At 34.9% G+C, this 17042-nt stretch overlaps 1 protein-coding gene across 1 annotated transcript; it reads right to left on the bottom strand.

Moving 5' to 3' along the window:
- Nucleotides 1-892: 892 nt before the first annotated feature.
- On the bottom strand, nucleotides 893-13795 carry LOC124154382. The gene is made up of 6 exons (XM_046528068.1): nucleotides 13625-13795; nucleotides 12560-12657; nucleotides 10370-10485; nucleotides 6513-6664; nucleotides 5920-6073; nucleotides 893-1214 (listed from the first exon to the last, which is right to left on the bottom strand). Exons 1-6 carry the CDS (start codon nucleotides 13653-13655, stop codon nucleotides 1094-1096), a joined length of 672 nt encoding a protein of 223 aa, XP_046384024.1. The 5' UTR covers nucleotides 13656-13795; the 3' UTR covers nucleotides 893-1093.
- Nucleotides 13796-17042: the final 3247 nt, after the last annotated feature.

Below are 17042 nucleotides of genomic sequence, written 5' to 3'. Positions count from 1 at the left end.
TATTCTATCCCTTTTTTGTATTTAACAACGACTCTTTAGACATTTGCAGAGTATCACTTCAAATTTCTTTCATTTCTGCCCTTTGATTTCCGAGATATCACCCCATCGTAAAAGAACAAAATTATTTAGATATACATTAAACTTGATCAATATAAACTTGAATGTTGTATTTATCACTATTTATAACCAAAACGGGCTTCGTAGCAATGGGGTATTCCCCATACCTAAATCATAAATCTAAGTGCTTCTGTCTAAATTCAGTGTACAACTTTTAAGAGCTAACTCCCAGAATAGTATATAAAGGTGCTTCTTCCATCATTTATATCTTTGTCATCGTACAAGCTCTGGGTTTCAAGTCATGAGATTAAACTTCTTTGCACCAGGAAAAGGTGGAGTTAGTTGAGAGCTAATACATAGGTGGGGGAGTGATGCCCTTTTGTTGTGTGGATTTCCCAGTTTTGATGGATCTTCGACCAGCAGAGGGAGATGTAGGTGAGGAAACAAGGCGCAAATGAGGATAGAATACAAGGGGGGGATAGGAAAGATTGTCGAGGGCACAGGGCACAATAATAAATGTCACATCATGGGTCCTGGCGTTGGTGATTCGGGTTTAGGCAAGTTTTCCAGGTGTCCGAGATCAAAATCGGACACCGGGAAAGTGGATCTGAGCACTGAAGGAAATTAGTTTAAGTTGTAATTCCATCTGGACAAGAGTACTGCGGTAAGAATCAGAATGAATGGTGCAAGCTTGGTGGGACCTGTTTTCTGCCACACAATGGAGGAATCGCGTCGATTTGTTTAGCCGTAATACTGCTGTTACCTCTATGTTGTGTGCTTCAGGCAGGGGTTTCAAACGAGGCGAATTAATCAATGGAGAATTTATTACAGTATAATTGTTTCCTAATATATTAAATATTTTTATTGACGATATCATTCAGCTGTTACAAATTAAAGGAATCTGAGGTTTAACTGACGCGTGTACAATAAACGAGTGGTTATTGAGTCCTTATTGTTAAATATGCTGTGATACGAGGCCACTAAATCTCATTGATTGTGTATTTATATAGCTGGTGTTTCATTCATTTTTGTGCAATTATTTTGAGCAAAAAGGCTGATTTCTCCATATGGTCATGATTTGGGTGACAGAAGTTTTCAATTCCCCCGAACATCTTCTGGTTTCTTCCTCTCCGCATTCAAAGAAGTTCTTATATTTTCTGAAAAGAATAATATTTTGTGCAAATTAATATGTTGAAACGGCAAACGAATACATCCAATATTAGGTGTCTACAATTCGTTGGGCATTTTCTCAACGGATATTTTTTTAAAATGAATGATAAATTGCACTCTAAAGGCCGAATTTCTAGTCGCGTCTTAATGGTATATTAAAATTCATCTTGATTAAAACCACCCTATTGTTCAAGCTTGGCTTATTTGGTATCCGCTTTCATTGTCAACGAATAAGCTCGTCTTGACGAAGGCGTCTTGATTATGAAACGGAACTTGCGAATAAGCTCATTCTTGATGCAATCTTCGTCAAGCAAATACTTAAGACTTGTCTACGAATACGTCCCTAATTGTCAAGTCACTAATTAAAGCCTTTATCGAGTGGCAAAGATTTAAAATACCCTCGGATTAGAGGTATTTCTAAGAGGATAATAACTGTCTGAATAATAAAATTGTTTTGATTTGAACAAAAATTGGTAAATGGAAATATTTCTGCAACAGATTTTTCGATTGACTTACAAGTCATGCACGGAGTGATGGTTTTATTATATTAATTCGCCTAGGCTATATTGCGAGTGCCTTGATTTTTTCTAACTCTTATTGGCATGAAGGTTCTTTCCATGTTTTTGAAATTATCACTTAATTTTTCATCATCACATTGTCACATTGCTGCCTCGCGATCGGTATTTTGCCTTTTCAGGTGATGTAGGCATTAGTGCCGTAAAACTTCCGCTATTTTTGCATTTTCAGAAAAAGCCAAGTGTTTTTGTTATGAATATTTGCCTGCTTTTAAATTTTAAGAAAAATTACATTAGAGAATGTTCCGAGGTTAATTTTAAATTTGGAATATAGGAAAATATTGACAACAGTGTACTGGTTTACGGTATCTTGCAATCAAAATGTACAAATAATCCACTTTCACACACAGCATATTGATGAAATGGAGATATTGATATGGTTTAAACAGCCTGGAATTTTCAATAAAAATATTTTCTTGAAAAAAAAGAAATATTGAAAAAAGTTTTAAAAGAGTTATCTGTCACAAAGACGAACGGTCAAGCCGGAGGTATACGTCCTCTTAACCCTTAAAGGACCAACCTTTTTCCGGTTACACCGTGGACCAAGGGAGGGTCAAAAAATGCCCACTTATATTTTTTCGTTTTAATTAATCATGAAACAGAATATAACTTCAACAATTATGTTTTTACATTGTTAAAACATTTTAAAAGTTGTTTATCCAGCTAAAAGTCATAAAATTGCAATAAAAATATTGAAATTTTCAAATCTTTTTAAACTGATCATAAACGAAATTATGATAAAACTTCTTCACAGAGGTTCCGGATTTCATGTTCTTATTTGAAAATTAAGTTTCTAAATCACCGATAACTGTACATCTTAAATAACAATAAGGCATAGTATTTCAAATTCAAGTCAATTTACAGCAACCGTACTCCAGGACAACAATTTTATAATTATTTAAAATAAACCTAAAATTTTCCACTCCGTTTTCAGTTACCTAATTTAAAAGTACATGATAAATCATAATACGTCTCCTCATTTAAAAAATTATGTTCTATATTGTTCGTAGTATTTATTTATCAATAACCATATCATTCCGATAAAGTTATAAAATTATTAAAATCAGCAATCACTAATGAATAATCAACTCGAATCTTCTGACAAGGCAGCATTATTGCCTTCGTATTGTATACGTTAGTTTTTATGCCATGTTTACCGCAAATATAACTGTTACATATAGAACATATAATCATAGTTTTTTTATAATTTGTTTGGTTTTTCTCTTTTTGATGTGAATGCGTTGCTGCACGCGTGGAAACTTCCTGTGCCAATTACTTTGACAGCAACATATGATGGCTGTATTTTTCTATCCGCGACCCCTTCCATCACCAACGAAATGTGGTTCTGTAAACCTATTGTGTTTTCCAACTAATACTGTATTGTGGCCGTACAAGTTCAAGGCCCAAAAAATATGCCTAAATGATGTCTCCATTTAATTTTTTTCATATTTTACTGAGGAAAATGAGTATAAAAAGAGAGAATCCATTTAGGGCAGCAATGCCGATTAGTGCAAAGAAGACAGATTGGCCAACTTCTTGTAGATCTTTTGGTGGAATACTTGCATAGCATCTGATCAATGACATCAACTCCTCCTTTGGTGTTGTAGTAGAGCAAATTTACGTCACATTTATTTTTGAAACAATTACTGACATTTATATCGGCTATGAATAGATTTCTATATGCTGTTTAGATAGAGAAACGATATTTTTCTTAGGCTTCTCATTGGTGATGAATGATAAGAGTCACCGGTGGACTCCCAGATCTCGGGTCTGTAAATTCAAACAAACTTGAAAAAATCTTCTGACTAGCTGTTCCCTTCAATTGTTCAGGAATACGTTTTCTGTTACTCTGCATAGTTACAACAATAGTCAATCCATAAAGTTCTTCTGCTGGCTCCACAAAATTATAGTATCTACCCATTGACACATTTTCCCCGGAATTCTTGATTGGGACCACCAGGCGTTCGCTATTTCGTTTGAACCTCTGCTTGTTGATGGTTCATTATTTTCTGTGGCAACAATTTCCATGTTGAACACATACCTCTCATAATGGTTGGTGAACATTCTTATAAGTATCCCATGCTACCCTTATTTCATGAATACTATAAATCTATACCTTCCCCTAAACAATGATAACATTTTATCAACTAACATATCGGGTTCACAAATGTAATATTTGGGTGATATTGCATTGACTATTTGGAATACCGAAAAATAAGCACAACTTTGTCTTTTCATCTTTGTCTTTCCCCGAGTAGACTTTTCATCAAATACGGCAATAGTTCCTGATATCAGTTTCAACTCTTCGCAGCAACATATGAAAACCATATGCCTTCCGAATCTATGTAACCACCAATCATGCAATTGTCACTTGCTATCACCGTTTGCACCGAACAATATCAAAACTCCTACGAAGGATTTTAGTTCTACCGTATCATTTTTAGGCTTCGAGCTCGTTCTACTTCTTCATTTGTATGCTGTAAAATCATGTCAAGAATTTCAGGGTTGAAATTTTTTCAAGTGACTTGCGCATATCCTTTTCCCTACCAGCAGGTAGTAAACATTGCTTTTTCCGCAATATATTTTGAATGGTTCGCTTAGTCACACGAGGAGGATGACTCAGGTTTTTCCTTGCCGTTTTTGCAATGTACTCGATATCTTCCTAGCTGCCTTATTTCCTACAAAAGTCACTTCCTTCACCTGCCTTACTGTCATTATTTGAACTGATTTCACTAACATGGACTACAGTATCACTCAATTCTTCATTACTGATTTATTCTGTGTCACTTATAATTTTCAATTCTCATTACACGTCACTCTCAGTCAAGTAGATAAGCAGATAGGAAAACTTTTCAAAGATATATACCCTTTCACTCAAAAGCCACCGCATAGTAGCTCTAGACGTCAACATGAGGACCAAAATTTCATAGTAGCTTTGCAGACAGCATTTCATGCATCGTAAATGCTCACCGTATGATAGGTAATTTTTGAATTGTATCCTGATTGTATAAATTGCATTATATTGTATACAGATTGCATCTTGAGTGGCGAGAGTTCAAATCACACAGCAGGTGAGGGTGAAGGTATTGAGTAAATTAGCCGGTGCGTCACAAATTTAAAAACACTAATATCACCGTAAGAAAGTGGGCTAGTTAATGTTGCACTCATATTTTCGCATCAATGGCATTCCAGTTTGACATGAAGGTAAAGTACTTCTAATTCTTGCGAGTCTGATTAGATAGGTAACCAGAGTGTTTCCGGGGTATGCAAAAATTTATTTTGTAAAAGGTGCTTTATGAATGGCTGGATAGAGCTCTTTGCGCCCTTTCCTGTTCATGAATGAATAAAATAAATACAGTGAAAAGGTTTTTTTGAAAGTATTATAGAGGGAATGACTTCAATATTCAAATTTTCAGAAGGGTATTCAGAAGCTTTTTTTCGATATAATGCATCAGTTTATAATTCTGCCAAGCAGAGCCAATAAGAGTACGCAAAGTGAATAGAAACAGAGAGTAATTATTTATACATGCAGTTCAAAATTTTTGAAGAAAATTAATCAATATATAAGATAAATATATTGAAAACTATTTTTACGAATTCTGATTTATTAGAATAGAATAATAATTGAAACTATGTAAAGTAGAAATTTGTTAAATAAAATCAAAGTAATTACATCTTATAGTTAAAATACATAAATACAATATGGAGCGTATTGTTGAATTAAAATAAACATTAATACTTAATTTAAACAATTTAAGTTATAAATAATAATGCCAAACAAAACTATTTTTCCCATTACACGATTCCATTCGGTCGAAAAATATGTCACAGGTTGGACCAAGGGAGGGTTATTTTGTGTCCACCGCGTATTTACGCTCTCATAACGTTGTATGAACAAAATTTACCATATATATCAAGATGTATATATCTTTTTAAACCTATATTTGTCAATATAACGAAGTTATAAATCTGTATTGGGTGAATGAGTACTTAAAATATTGAAAAAATAAAAAGGTGGACATTTTTTAGCCCTCCCTTGGTCCTCTAAGGGTTAAGGCAACTGATTGCTTAATAGTCTAAGACTTTAGCATATAAATCCTACTAATACCATACTTACTGGCAGATGATTTGGTTAGAGAAAGGATCCAGCTCCGTTTTGTCTGTGATGTCGCAGAAAGCGATGAGGTCTAAGTCCATATACCGTTCCACATGATGTCTGCAAGTGCGCCAGGCACTGGTAAGACATTCCCTGTTTTCTTCGTCAAAGAACACTGCGATTGCAACAACAAGGAAAATGGTGAGAAAAAGAGAGAAAGATACAACATGTGAATAATAAAGATGGGCTACGATAATTTCTCCACTTTAACATTCAGGGTCCGTTCAATAAGTTTCCAGCAGAACTTATTTTTCCTTCGCGCAACGGGAGCGCAGGATAATGGTACTTTTTTCATTATATGATTTTAGCAGCAATTATATGCAGTGGTCCTAGGGCATTCAACCTGAAGCCACCATTTCTCATTCATTTCGCCGGACAATGCTTTGTGGACCCTAATAATACCCTAATAACTCTTTGTGGACCTTTATGGACTAAATAAATATTGTATCGCATAGACACAGTCAGGAAACTTGTTAAACAGACCCTGTATTATTCAAAATTTTCGCAGAATTAAATATATTCCAAGTATACATTAAGATAAGAAAAATCGGTACCACTGAGCGATGCAGCATCGTTTTCGCAGAGGGTGTTGAGGCTTTCTTCGACCAAACTTCGTACGAAGGGAACCATTTCCAATGATCTATTCGAAGGAAGAGGGAGGACATCCCATGCTTCTCTTAAACAGCGGCGTATTTCGTCCTGTTTGCTAAAAATGTAATTAGTCATATTTATTATTAATAAAAATATACGAGAAAACAAGAAAAATTGGTGTTTTCTATAATAGTTGAACTTTGATGGTACCACCATAAGTTTCAAAATATTTCCCGTATTTCATGATAACTCTTTGAGAATCATTAAATTGGACATTTGGTATAGAATGAGCAGTTTTTATTTGACGTCGTATACCGTGCTGTATTCGTACCAGCCTTGATGAAATTGGGCAAGCATGAACCTTATTTATCACTTAATCTCTTTGTAAACTGTTTTTTAAGTACCATTGGTAATTTCAACGTAATCGTTCTTGATTTATAAAATGTTGCCTTAGTTTTTAAAATGCATTAAGGCCTTGAATAGACATTTTTATAAAGTATATTAGTTGCATAAAGCATTATTTTTTATACGATAATGTGATTAAATCAATGAGAAAAACAATAGAAGGAATAAAAATTTTAATGGTTAATTACCCAATCCAGAATCTATTTCTATGGCCATTTTGTTAATCTAAGGCCTCCAAGTCCACCACCAATAGGTGAACTATAAAGAATATCAATACGTAAGAAATAAAATAAAATTATAAATTATCAGTTTCAGACACGCTAAGGCTAAGCGATTAGTGGAAACGCTTCGGAACAGCAGGACAAATTTATTAATTTTTTTCTCCCTTAAGGGAGACATGAATCTAGTGCATGAATTAGAGCTGTGCCGTTCATGAATGAATCGTTCAAAATGAACAATTTTATGGAAGATTCAAATCCGCCGAATCCAAATCGTTCAAAATGAACGATAGAAGATTCAAATCCTACAAATCGTAATCCTTCAATAAGAACGATTTGAATTCGGCTTGACTGCGTTGATGCTTTCCATGATAGGAGGTGAATCATCATTAGATTCTGACGAATAGCCATACAAGTTGTCAATAAAAATTAACTCTTCGCAAAAATTACTACTGATTTTACTCGTAGAGATATGGGGTATATATTTTAGTATGATGGAACAAAATATTCACTGATTTCGGTCAGTGATACAAGTATTTTTCTGGAAGTCCGGTGAAATGAAAATTTTTGAGGCAGTGGAATTTTTAGATGCAATTAAAATGAATTCTTCACTCTCACAATTAAATGTTTTAATAAGAATGAAAGTCTTTGAGAAATAGTTGCATGCAATGTAACAGTTAAAAATGTCTGTGATCTGAGGAATTGAACTTCGTTTAAGAGATATTTACATTAAAAGTAATTGCATTTCGCAATTAATTCATCGTGGGCTACTTATTCTTTTAAGCATAATATACATATAAATCGAAGAGGTTTTAAAATCCGAAAACATTTCATTAGAAATGCCTTTAAAATGAAAAAAAAATGACTATGATTTGCTATCCGTCATATTTGAAATGCAGTAGGTTGACAGATTCTCATGGTCTATAGCATGATTAATACATTACGCATACATATTACGAATTCTCCATAGATTCAAAATTCACATGGATTAGAGAATCAGATTGATTCGATTTTAATATGGATTCAATATTCCCACATTTTATTCGGTTCATTATGAATGATTTAAAGAACCGATTTATTGCCACGAATCACATCCCATGAACCAAATCCAACAAATGAACCGAAATTCCCGCGTCTCGTTTGAATACTCTCAGCTGATCACAAAAACAGATATCTAAATAAAGTGCCATAGATTTTACTCCTAAAATAGGCAATGAGGATCAGAAACGACCAAACCTCTAGAGGCATATATCGGCCATTCATTTTTACAGAATACTGCTCTGAAATTAGGCTTGAACTTAATTTTCATTTATACTATTCCCGTAGCAAGAGTGAAGGGTGATAAATTTGATATATTTCGCTTTATGGTCATAAAAGTTGAAATTTGTCTATGTATACATATACCAGCAGGCCCCCGGCGTTGGTCGGGAGGGATAGTATCCAGAGGAGTGGTAAACTTGGAATTTGGAATATTAGTCACATGGCAGGATTTTAAGGTAAAGGAACAAATCAGGTACCATAATGGTATGCATATGCAACGGAATACAATGAAAAAAATACGATTTTCGTATAGCATGCATGGTGTCAGCTTATACCGCGCTCCTAAATATTGAACATTAAGTGTGTTCCTGCGTGAGCAGACCATAAGCGTCGTGTATGACCAAAAGGGCCACCTAAGCATAAGGGGGCCTAAGCGCTCAGTCCATTTTTCAATAACTAAAAATGCTACACACAATTTGATGAACTGGCTCACCGATAATAAGCTATATCTAAATGTATGTAAAACCCATTTTTTAAACTTCAATCACAAGAGGAAGTTAATAAATTTTAATCCAATAATTAACAGTTGCCCCATAAAAGAACTAAAGGTAACAAAATTTTTAGGTATTTGAATTGACTTTAATCTTTCATGGGAGGAACATATTAATAAATAAACTCAAAAACTGGCAAAAATCTGTTATGAATTCCGTGTACTCAAGCAAACCACTTGCACTCAAGTATTGAGAACTATATATTTTGGCTATGTGCAGTCACTTCTCAATTATGGTATTCCCTTTTGGGGCTCCTCTATCTTCTTTCCAAAATCATTTAAAATGCAAAAAAAAGATTATTTGCATAATAACTAATTTTATTAACAGAGCTCCAAGCAAACCTACTTTTAAAAACTAGAAATCTTACCTCTTCCTTGCATATATATTCTTGAAACAGTATCTCTTATTAACATTAAAATCAAGACATGTTAATTAAAAATTTTGACCTTCATAGTCATAAAACGAGAAGCCATAATGCATTACATGTAAGTCATCACAGAGTAAATAAAACGATTGAAGGGCTAGATCATCAGGGAATACTTACGTACAATAAATTGCCAACTTATATTAAAAATATCAAAAGTTCCTTTAAATTCAAGTTTTCCGTTAAAAAAGCTACTTTTATGTAGATTATTCTATAGTGCAGATGATTTTATAATGCAAACCAATTCAAATATATAATTGAAATGCGTTAATCCCAAAGAATAGTAAATTGTATGCATTTGTATTTTTCATATTGTGGATAATGTTTTATATTTATATGAAGTGTAAAACATGTTATATTAATAACAAAGCCACGCATAATTCATATGCTTATTTTGACTGAATAAATTGAATTGAATAGAATACTAATCCTACCATATCTCTGATTTTTTTTATGAAGGGGGGCGGCCGGAATGCTGTTTGTATCCCCCTCCGCAATATTTATCGGTGTGTGTGTTTAAGTACGTGTTTACCAAAAACGTAGTGTGGACGCATATGAAAGCAAAACTTTTTGCACCAAGAGGAAGAAATAGTTTGGGGTAGAACGTTTTAGTTATATTTTCCCTTGGAACGTGTCAATGTGTGTGCTTACCCGGCAGGATGTGAAAAAATCATACGGAAACCATAAACGGCAGGTTGTAATGTAGTATGACGTGGCGTAACAAGCGGTAATGATAAAACGACGCAAAAAACGCAGCGCACACAACCAGAAGTAGGGAAAAGAGCGTTTAAGAGCATGAGATGTACCTACGTACTAACTTTGGTGGCATTCCAGGCAGACGTATGGAAATTCATAGTGGACAGAAAAACAGACATTCTCTTTTATAAATATAGATATGCATCTATTTAAAAATAAAATGCATAGAATAGTAATTCATACGTTAAATAAAACTAATTCCTCACCTGCATACGTGCTTGCAAAAAGGGCATCTGGAATCCTTGTACAATTCTATTGTGGCGTTCACTGCTTTTTCGGAGAAGTGCTTGCCTAAGCAGTCTTTCATCAACCACCTTTGAACCTGTAATTTTCATTTGTGAAAATCAAAATGAATATTAAAGCTATTATGTGAATGTGTCCACATATAGTCATGATATTACAATAGGGTGAAATGGTGAAATGTATGATGTCAAGTGTTCGTTAGTAATGGAGCAAAAGTAATGGGATTATTTGTAAGATTACTTTTGGAGTAATTTGTACTTTTTACAATGGTTTTTACGAAATGAAAATTTTTATTCGTATTTTACTCCTTTAAGCGAAAGGGGAATCGTTGCTTTCGGTATAATCGTTACTTTCTCGTAACCGATGATTTTAAAAAAGCTGATTTCATTTATCCACGTTAAAAGGACAAAAATGGTTATTTCCACACTTTTAATGAAAAACTCAACCGACCATAATTTCGACTCAATGTGTCATTTTTAGCCAGCTTCTCTCAATATTAATACTCAGGCCAAGGTAGGATGTGGAGGCATATGGCATTGGAGTGAGGGTAGTGGGAGGGGAAACAGTTTGCGTGAAGAAATGAATGAATACCGATGACAGAAAACATACAACAAGTGGAACCTTAGTGCGGGTCTGGGTTTTGACGTCATCGGGATGTTTAATTCAACAAATGTGAGTCAGTACAAAATAAAATATCAAATCAAAGTCTATCCGGACTATTGGCAACTAAGAATTTTTTTCATAAAATATATTTTAAGCCCTCTGTCATTAAAATGTATATTATCTATGTCAAAATCGAAAATGGTTATTCACCCATAATGGATGAAAAACAAGAATATAGATGAAAGTCTACATAAATAAAATGACGGCAAATCAGGTGGGGTGAACAAAAGAAAGAATGAAGGACGATAACAGAAAACATAAAACAAGTGAATGTCAGGGTTTTGACGTCATGGGGATGCTTAACTTTAATCAAGGTGAGTCAGTACAAAATAAAAAATCACTAAAAATTCCAAGGGCTATTGGCTATTTCAAAATTTTCCATAAAATTTAATTTAAACACTTATTTTACTTATACGCATACGACCTACAGATAATTCGAGTCCCTGAGTAACGTAATTTACGTGTAAAGGGTTCAGCCTCTCTTATGTTGTAGCCAACTTATGGTGTGTACAAAATATATCACAGGGTATGGGTTGTTACAGAAGTTATAATTGCATGCATCGCAATTTTGAATTGCCACTTAAGCGATTACTATCAGTAAATTATTCCTCCTTTATACTCCAATATTCCACATTTAACAAGTGGTCTTAAGGGTGAACAATCGTAAAAGAAGTAATTCTTAAGGTAATTTTACCGATAAAGTTATAAAGTCAGTAACATGAACTCTAAATTGAATTTTTATAGTATCTTTAATTGAGCCTAGCTCCTTTCTAAATCTTTCACAAATACTGATGGTATGAAATCGTTGTATACATTAATTCTGATCAAAATCATAGCAAATGATTGTTAATGACCACAATTACATGCAATTTTAAACAATATTTACATAGTTTTTTGATCCGGAAAGACACTCTATTTTTAATGCGGTAAAAAAGATCAAAATGATTCTCCGAAAGCTTTACATGTGATTTAAGATTTATTCATGTCATCCATGCTTTGTGCCGAACCATATTTTGTAAATAAAATTCTGGAAATGATTAATGCAATCAGTTGTAAAATCATAAGCGAAATGTATCATTTGAAAATTAGGAATTATTCACAGAATACCAGAAACCCGCAATTCACCCTCCTCGGTCCTGACGTTTTGTACATTAAGCATTCTACTTTGAACTTTATTCCCGCTTGACTGAGTGATATATCGTTATTGCAACTACTTCAGCGCTTTCTGAAAGATGGCAACATTATACAGAAGCATTATCTACAGAAATAGAGAATTTCGTTAGTTAACATAAAAATAGAAAACATGAAATTCAGGCTAAAAATAACGGTTGATATATCCCGGGACTAAGGAGGCTACCCGATTATTTTATTTTGATAATACAAATATCATATAAGAAAACGAATCGGAGAGGTGTTTCTATGCAACGATAGGTCTAGTGATAAACGATGAAGATTTTATGAGTATAAATTTGAGGAATGCGTCGACTTACCAGAGTTCTTCGTTGGCATTCAAAAAAGCCTTCCAAAGGTACAAATGTAAGAAGAGGTTGGTGAGATAGTGCCAACGCTGCAAGTGCTATGGCAGCCCCTGCGAAGTCAAACTCGTAACTTGAGAAAATTACTCGGCGGAATAGTATGGGAGTCAAGGCCACTAAATTATGAACAATAATGCTAAAAATATCAGTTTTTGTCAGAAAATACCGTAGGTACGCAGTATCCGTTAATAAAAATTGTATCTTTAATAACCTTATGGTATTTCCTTCACTGCGCTGCATCAAGTGGGGGTATAAGTTTAAATTTAATTGTTTCGGGGGGTTTAGTTTAACTTATCCAAATGATACCCACTCCCCGAAATGTAACCTTCCACCATTGAGGTGGAAAGGTTACATTTCAATCCCTAAAAAAAGTCCTTCTCTACTTTCGTTTACAGACTTTTTGTTTTACCCAACCATTACATACCCAAAAGTGTCAAAGACCGCATATGAACGATATGCAATGGTAGAAAAAGTTAAATTAAGCTATTTAGAATAAATGGGGAGATCTTACTTACATTAAAACTATTATTCTGATGTACGGACATTTAGGCGGTATATTTCAATCGTGTATTTTTTGTATAGGGAAAAAAATAATACCAATTGATAAAAAAGCAGAAATAACTCTAATAAAACTGAAATAATACTTTTCCACTGCATTACTGTAGAAAACCTCAAAGTACATTTTTTCAAAGGAATAGCCTTTCAAAAACTGAGAGCCGTAGTTTTCAATATGAGGCCACAATAATAAAAAATCTAATATCAAACCTTCCTTTGATTCTACAGCTCGAGCAATCACATTCAAAGTATTTATATAATTGTTTATATTGGAATTGTTTATTTTAAAGTAGCAAAAAATGATTAGTTTTCATATCCGGTTCCATAGAAACATATGCTACTAGTGCAAAATGGCATTGTAGCTGTGCGTGCACTAATTTATTTGAATAGAAACATAGCTTGTCATAAATACCATTTATGGTAGGACTGAGTTTTGCTTATATGAATATAAGGCCAATTTCTCACCAAAAATAACCAGATGCCTCATGGAAGCCATTTCTGTGGATGGCTATGGTGTCCACTTGAGGGTTGACCACTAGCTTGTGTGCAGCTCCAATCGAAAATGACTTAGACAGACACTGTAAATATTGTAGTACGTCTTAAAGGTTCTTCACACAACTCAATTACTTGATAAACTGATCTAAAATGAAACTTTCCTTGCCTATATCGACCTTTCATTGCATAATCGTGACCTTAAGACCTTATTGGCCTTCGCATCGTAAACTCTGCATCCAGTTACCCGTATGAGTGTTTGTGTTGCGAATCACCAAAGATTGATATCACCAAAGTCGCTTTTAGAAGATCACTGGGAATTTTCCTTACTTATAACTGGTTTAAATAAACTTCGGGACTTGACGCATTATCAGGTTGTTCTGTCAGTCAAATCTTTCTGAAAAATCGTATAGCATGTGAGTTGCTTAATGTATGTTATCTTTAAGTCAGTGAGTTAGTAGGTGTAGTTTTACTGGAAAAAGGCAGTGATGTCCATATCTACAGCAGAGGCATCGATTGATCATCGTCTAACAATACTTAAAGTTTATAATGATGAAAATATCACGTATACATATAAATATAACGATTATCCGAGGGAATCGGATGACCTTTCCTGAAATGTAAGAGTTGGTGCTTGTAATGAGGAAAATGGACGTGGAAGAGGAATAATGCTGGGAACTTGGGCAGAAGAGTTAAGTACGATGTAAATGAGGCATTAAAGAAGGATTATGAGGGTAATATGCAGATGACCAGCGTGAATTGAATTCGAGGTAAAAAATAAGACTTCCGGTGTATTTTCTCCAAATTTCACGGTGACAATAGCGACGTACTAGAGTATCCTTTGTCGTGAAGTCAGGTTAGAATAGCAAGCCATCAGGGGGAGGGGTCATTCTGTGTTTCTCACTGAAAATGACCTCATAATTATTCAACACTCAATGCTTTTCGAGATTTTAGGTAGCGGAAGTACCAGGAAAAAGTCTACACTTATGCAACCCACATTAAAGAAATGCACTTTTAATGTGCTACGTCCTAGCAACGGAGCAATAGGGCTAATGGTGTTTTGTGGGTTGCATTTAGGCGAATAGGTTTTCCATTCCGTCGCTAATATCTTGAAAAGTGCTGAGCGTTCGCAGCTGAAACTAAAACAACCTTATTTTATCGCCACCGCAAGCCCGACGACGACGTACCTAATATTAATACCAGGATCGCGAAAGTGAGCATGTGTGTTAGTTCAAGCGTTTATTTGAACTCAGATCTTCCGATCAGTATGAAGGGCTACCTCTCGGAAAATTAGTGAAAAAGGATAAAAAAAGGAAAACTAACCGGATAAAACCAAGAAAACTCGTCACCCTCTGGCGAGTATTTATTACAGTAAATACAAAAGAAAAATTGGTAAGTGGTAGTGGTGGAGTTGGTGGTAGGAGGAGGGGGAAGGAGAGGGTAGGACAGCAGGGCCGAAAGAGGCGAAAACAGTCCCAAGTCTCGTCCCCGGGAGGGCCTTATATCAGCCCCAGCCAGTGGAGGGGGGGTGACTCTGCCGGCGTCGTCCTGCCACGTCCTCGTTTAACTTCCGCACGGCCTGCCAGTCCGACCTCGAGCCAGCATGCACGGCTAAAGTACACACCAAAAAGTTCACTCAATGATCTGCCATGCTGCCTTACGTCATTTATGCGTTTTAATATAGCAAAAATATTCAGTAGGTTGAAATAAATAGGGTTAAAAAAACGAGTTACAACTTCCAGCTGTAATAAAGTCGCATAGAATAGGCTTATAATATGTAATTTGTTGGTCATTCTCCCATAATCGTGCAAAATTATGTCCATGGATTTCCATAAAAATCCAATAACATTAAGGCAAAGCTAAAATAAATCATTTTTAGGCACTCTTTTACTACTTTAAGTGACAAATTAGTAAAGAAAAATTATAGTACCCAAATTTAATGTCCAAAGAGAGCCCGAAAAAGATTTTCGATCTGGTGTTATTTATATCAACAACCTCTGCTATATAACTTATTATAAAATATATCATTCAACGAGGTAAATTAATATAAATACTCCAAATAAGACTTGTTGAGTTGATTTTATTTTAAAATATTTATTATGAAATTAAAAAAATATTTTGTAGTTACCAAAAAAGGAATGTCCGTGGACACATAGAGAAAAGAATAAATTATTAGTAGAAGATGATGGTAGCCCAGAACTGCCAGTGCGTAGAGAAGGAAATTGTCAGGTTTATTTGGGTTTGTACTTGGTTTAGTGAATGTTTTAACGCTGAAAGAACACGTTTAGCTCAGTTTGTTGGAAGAGCCAAGATAAGTCAGTAATTTTCCTGGACAAGTAAAAAGAAAAAAACTATGTACCTTTTATTATTTACAATTGAGGCTATAAGATGAAAGTTCAATGTAGCAAGGGCAGTGTTCTAACCTATTATCCGACCCGACTATAATTTAATTTAGTGGAAATCCACGGATATAAAAGATAGTGACGGACATGATGATACAAGATGACTAGTTACCAAATATCCAATGATAAATAAAACAAACTTTTTTCGGGAATAAGCACAAATTCTTCCTGTGCCGTCGTATCCGAGTGTATATATAAATGCATCATATTCGTAGACAAATGAACCACATAGATAACAAAAGTGTAAAAATAAAAGAACAGTGTAAATACTAAAAGCGATCTCTGCCATATATGTAATTAGATTTTATGTAGGAAAATTTTTGATTACTCAATTTTGGCTCATACAAAAATAAAAATAATGTTATTTATATTTTTCCCTTAAAAAATGTACGTTTTTGGGAGAAAAACCCCTGTGTACTGGCTGGAAAAAAATTGTGTTACGAATATTAAACCAATGGTATCTGATGAAAGTGGATAAGAACCCAGGGTGGGACCTTGGAAGGATAAACTGCCAGGGCCAGGAATCATATCCGAGAGATATTCTCATAGTCATCTCGGGGAGGGGATCCGACGGAAAGGAACAAAAGGAAGAAGTGCCGTAGCGATAGGGAGCCCGCCGACGACTCCGGGGTGGGGATAGGGTTGGAAGGAAGGGGATAGGGAAATCCCAGCGTCGTCACTAGACGGAATAAGGTACTAATAGCAAAACCATAATTTAATGTAAGTGTAATATTTCTAACCCTGCCGTGTGAACGGTGGTGAAATAGACAAGTTTTGCTATGAGAAAACATTCCCCTGAACCGGGAATCGAACCACGGACCTTTAGCTTTCCGCGCCACTGCTCAGCTCACTACGCTATCCAAGTTCTTCAATTCCCATGGCAATTATACCGAGGCTCATGGTACTTGAGGCTCAATGCCCATTATACCATGAGCCTCGGTATAATTGTAATGGGAATTAAAGAACCTGGATAGCGTAGTGGTCTGCGC

This window comes from Ischnura elegans, chromosome 2, assembly GCF_921293095.1.
Source record: "Ischnura elegans chromosome 2, ioIscEleg1.1, whole genome shotgun sequence".
Classification (NCBI taxonomy): domain Eukaryota; kingdom Metazoa; phylum Arthropoda; class Insecta; order Odonata; family Coenagrionidae; genus Ischnura; species Ischnura elegans.
Note: the sequence above shows the minus strand (reverse complement) of the source record. Positions and strands in the feature narration are given on the sequence as shown.

What these genes read in the sequence shown, in the direction of transcription:
- LOC124154382 (XM_046528068.1), bottom strand. Translation starts at nt 13,655, where the DNA reads ATGGCTTCCATGAGGCATCTGGTTATTTTTG. An exon ending in GAGGCATCTGGTTATTTTTG is followed by an intron (nt 12,658 to 13,624) that starts GTGAGAAATTGG and finishes TTGACTTCGCAG; the next exon opens with GGGCTGCCATAGCACTTGCA. An exon ending in TTTTGCAAGCACGTATGCAG is followed by an intron (nt 6,665 to 10,369) that starts GTGAGGAATTAG and finishes TTACATTTTTAG; the next exon opens with CAAACAGGACGAAATACGCC.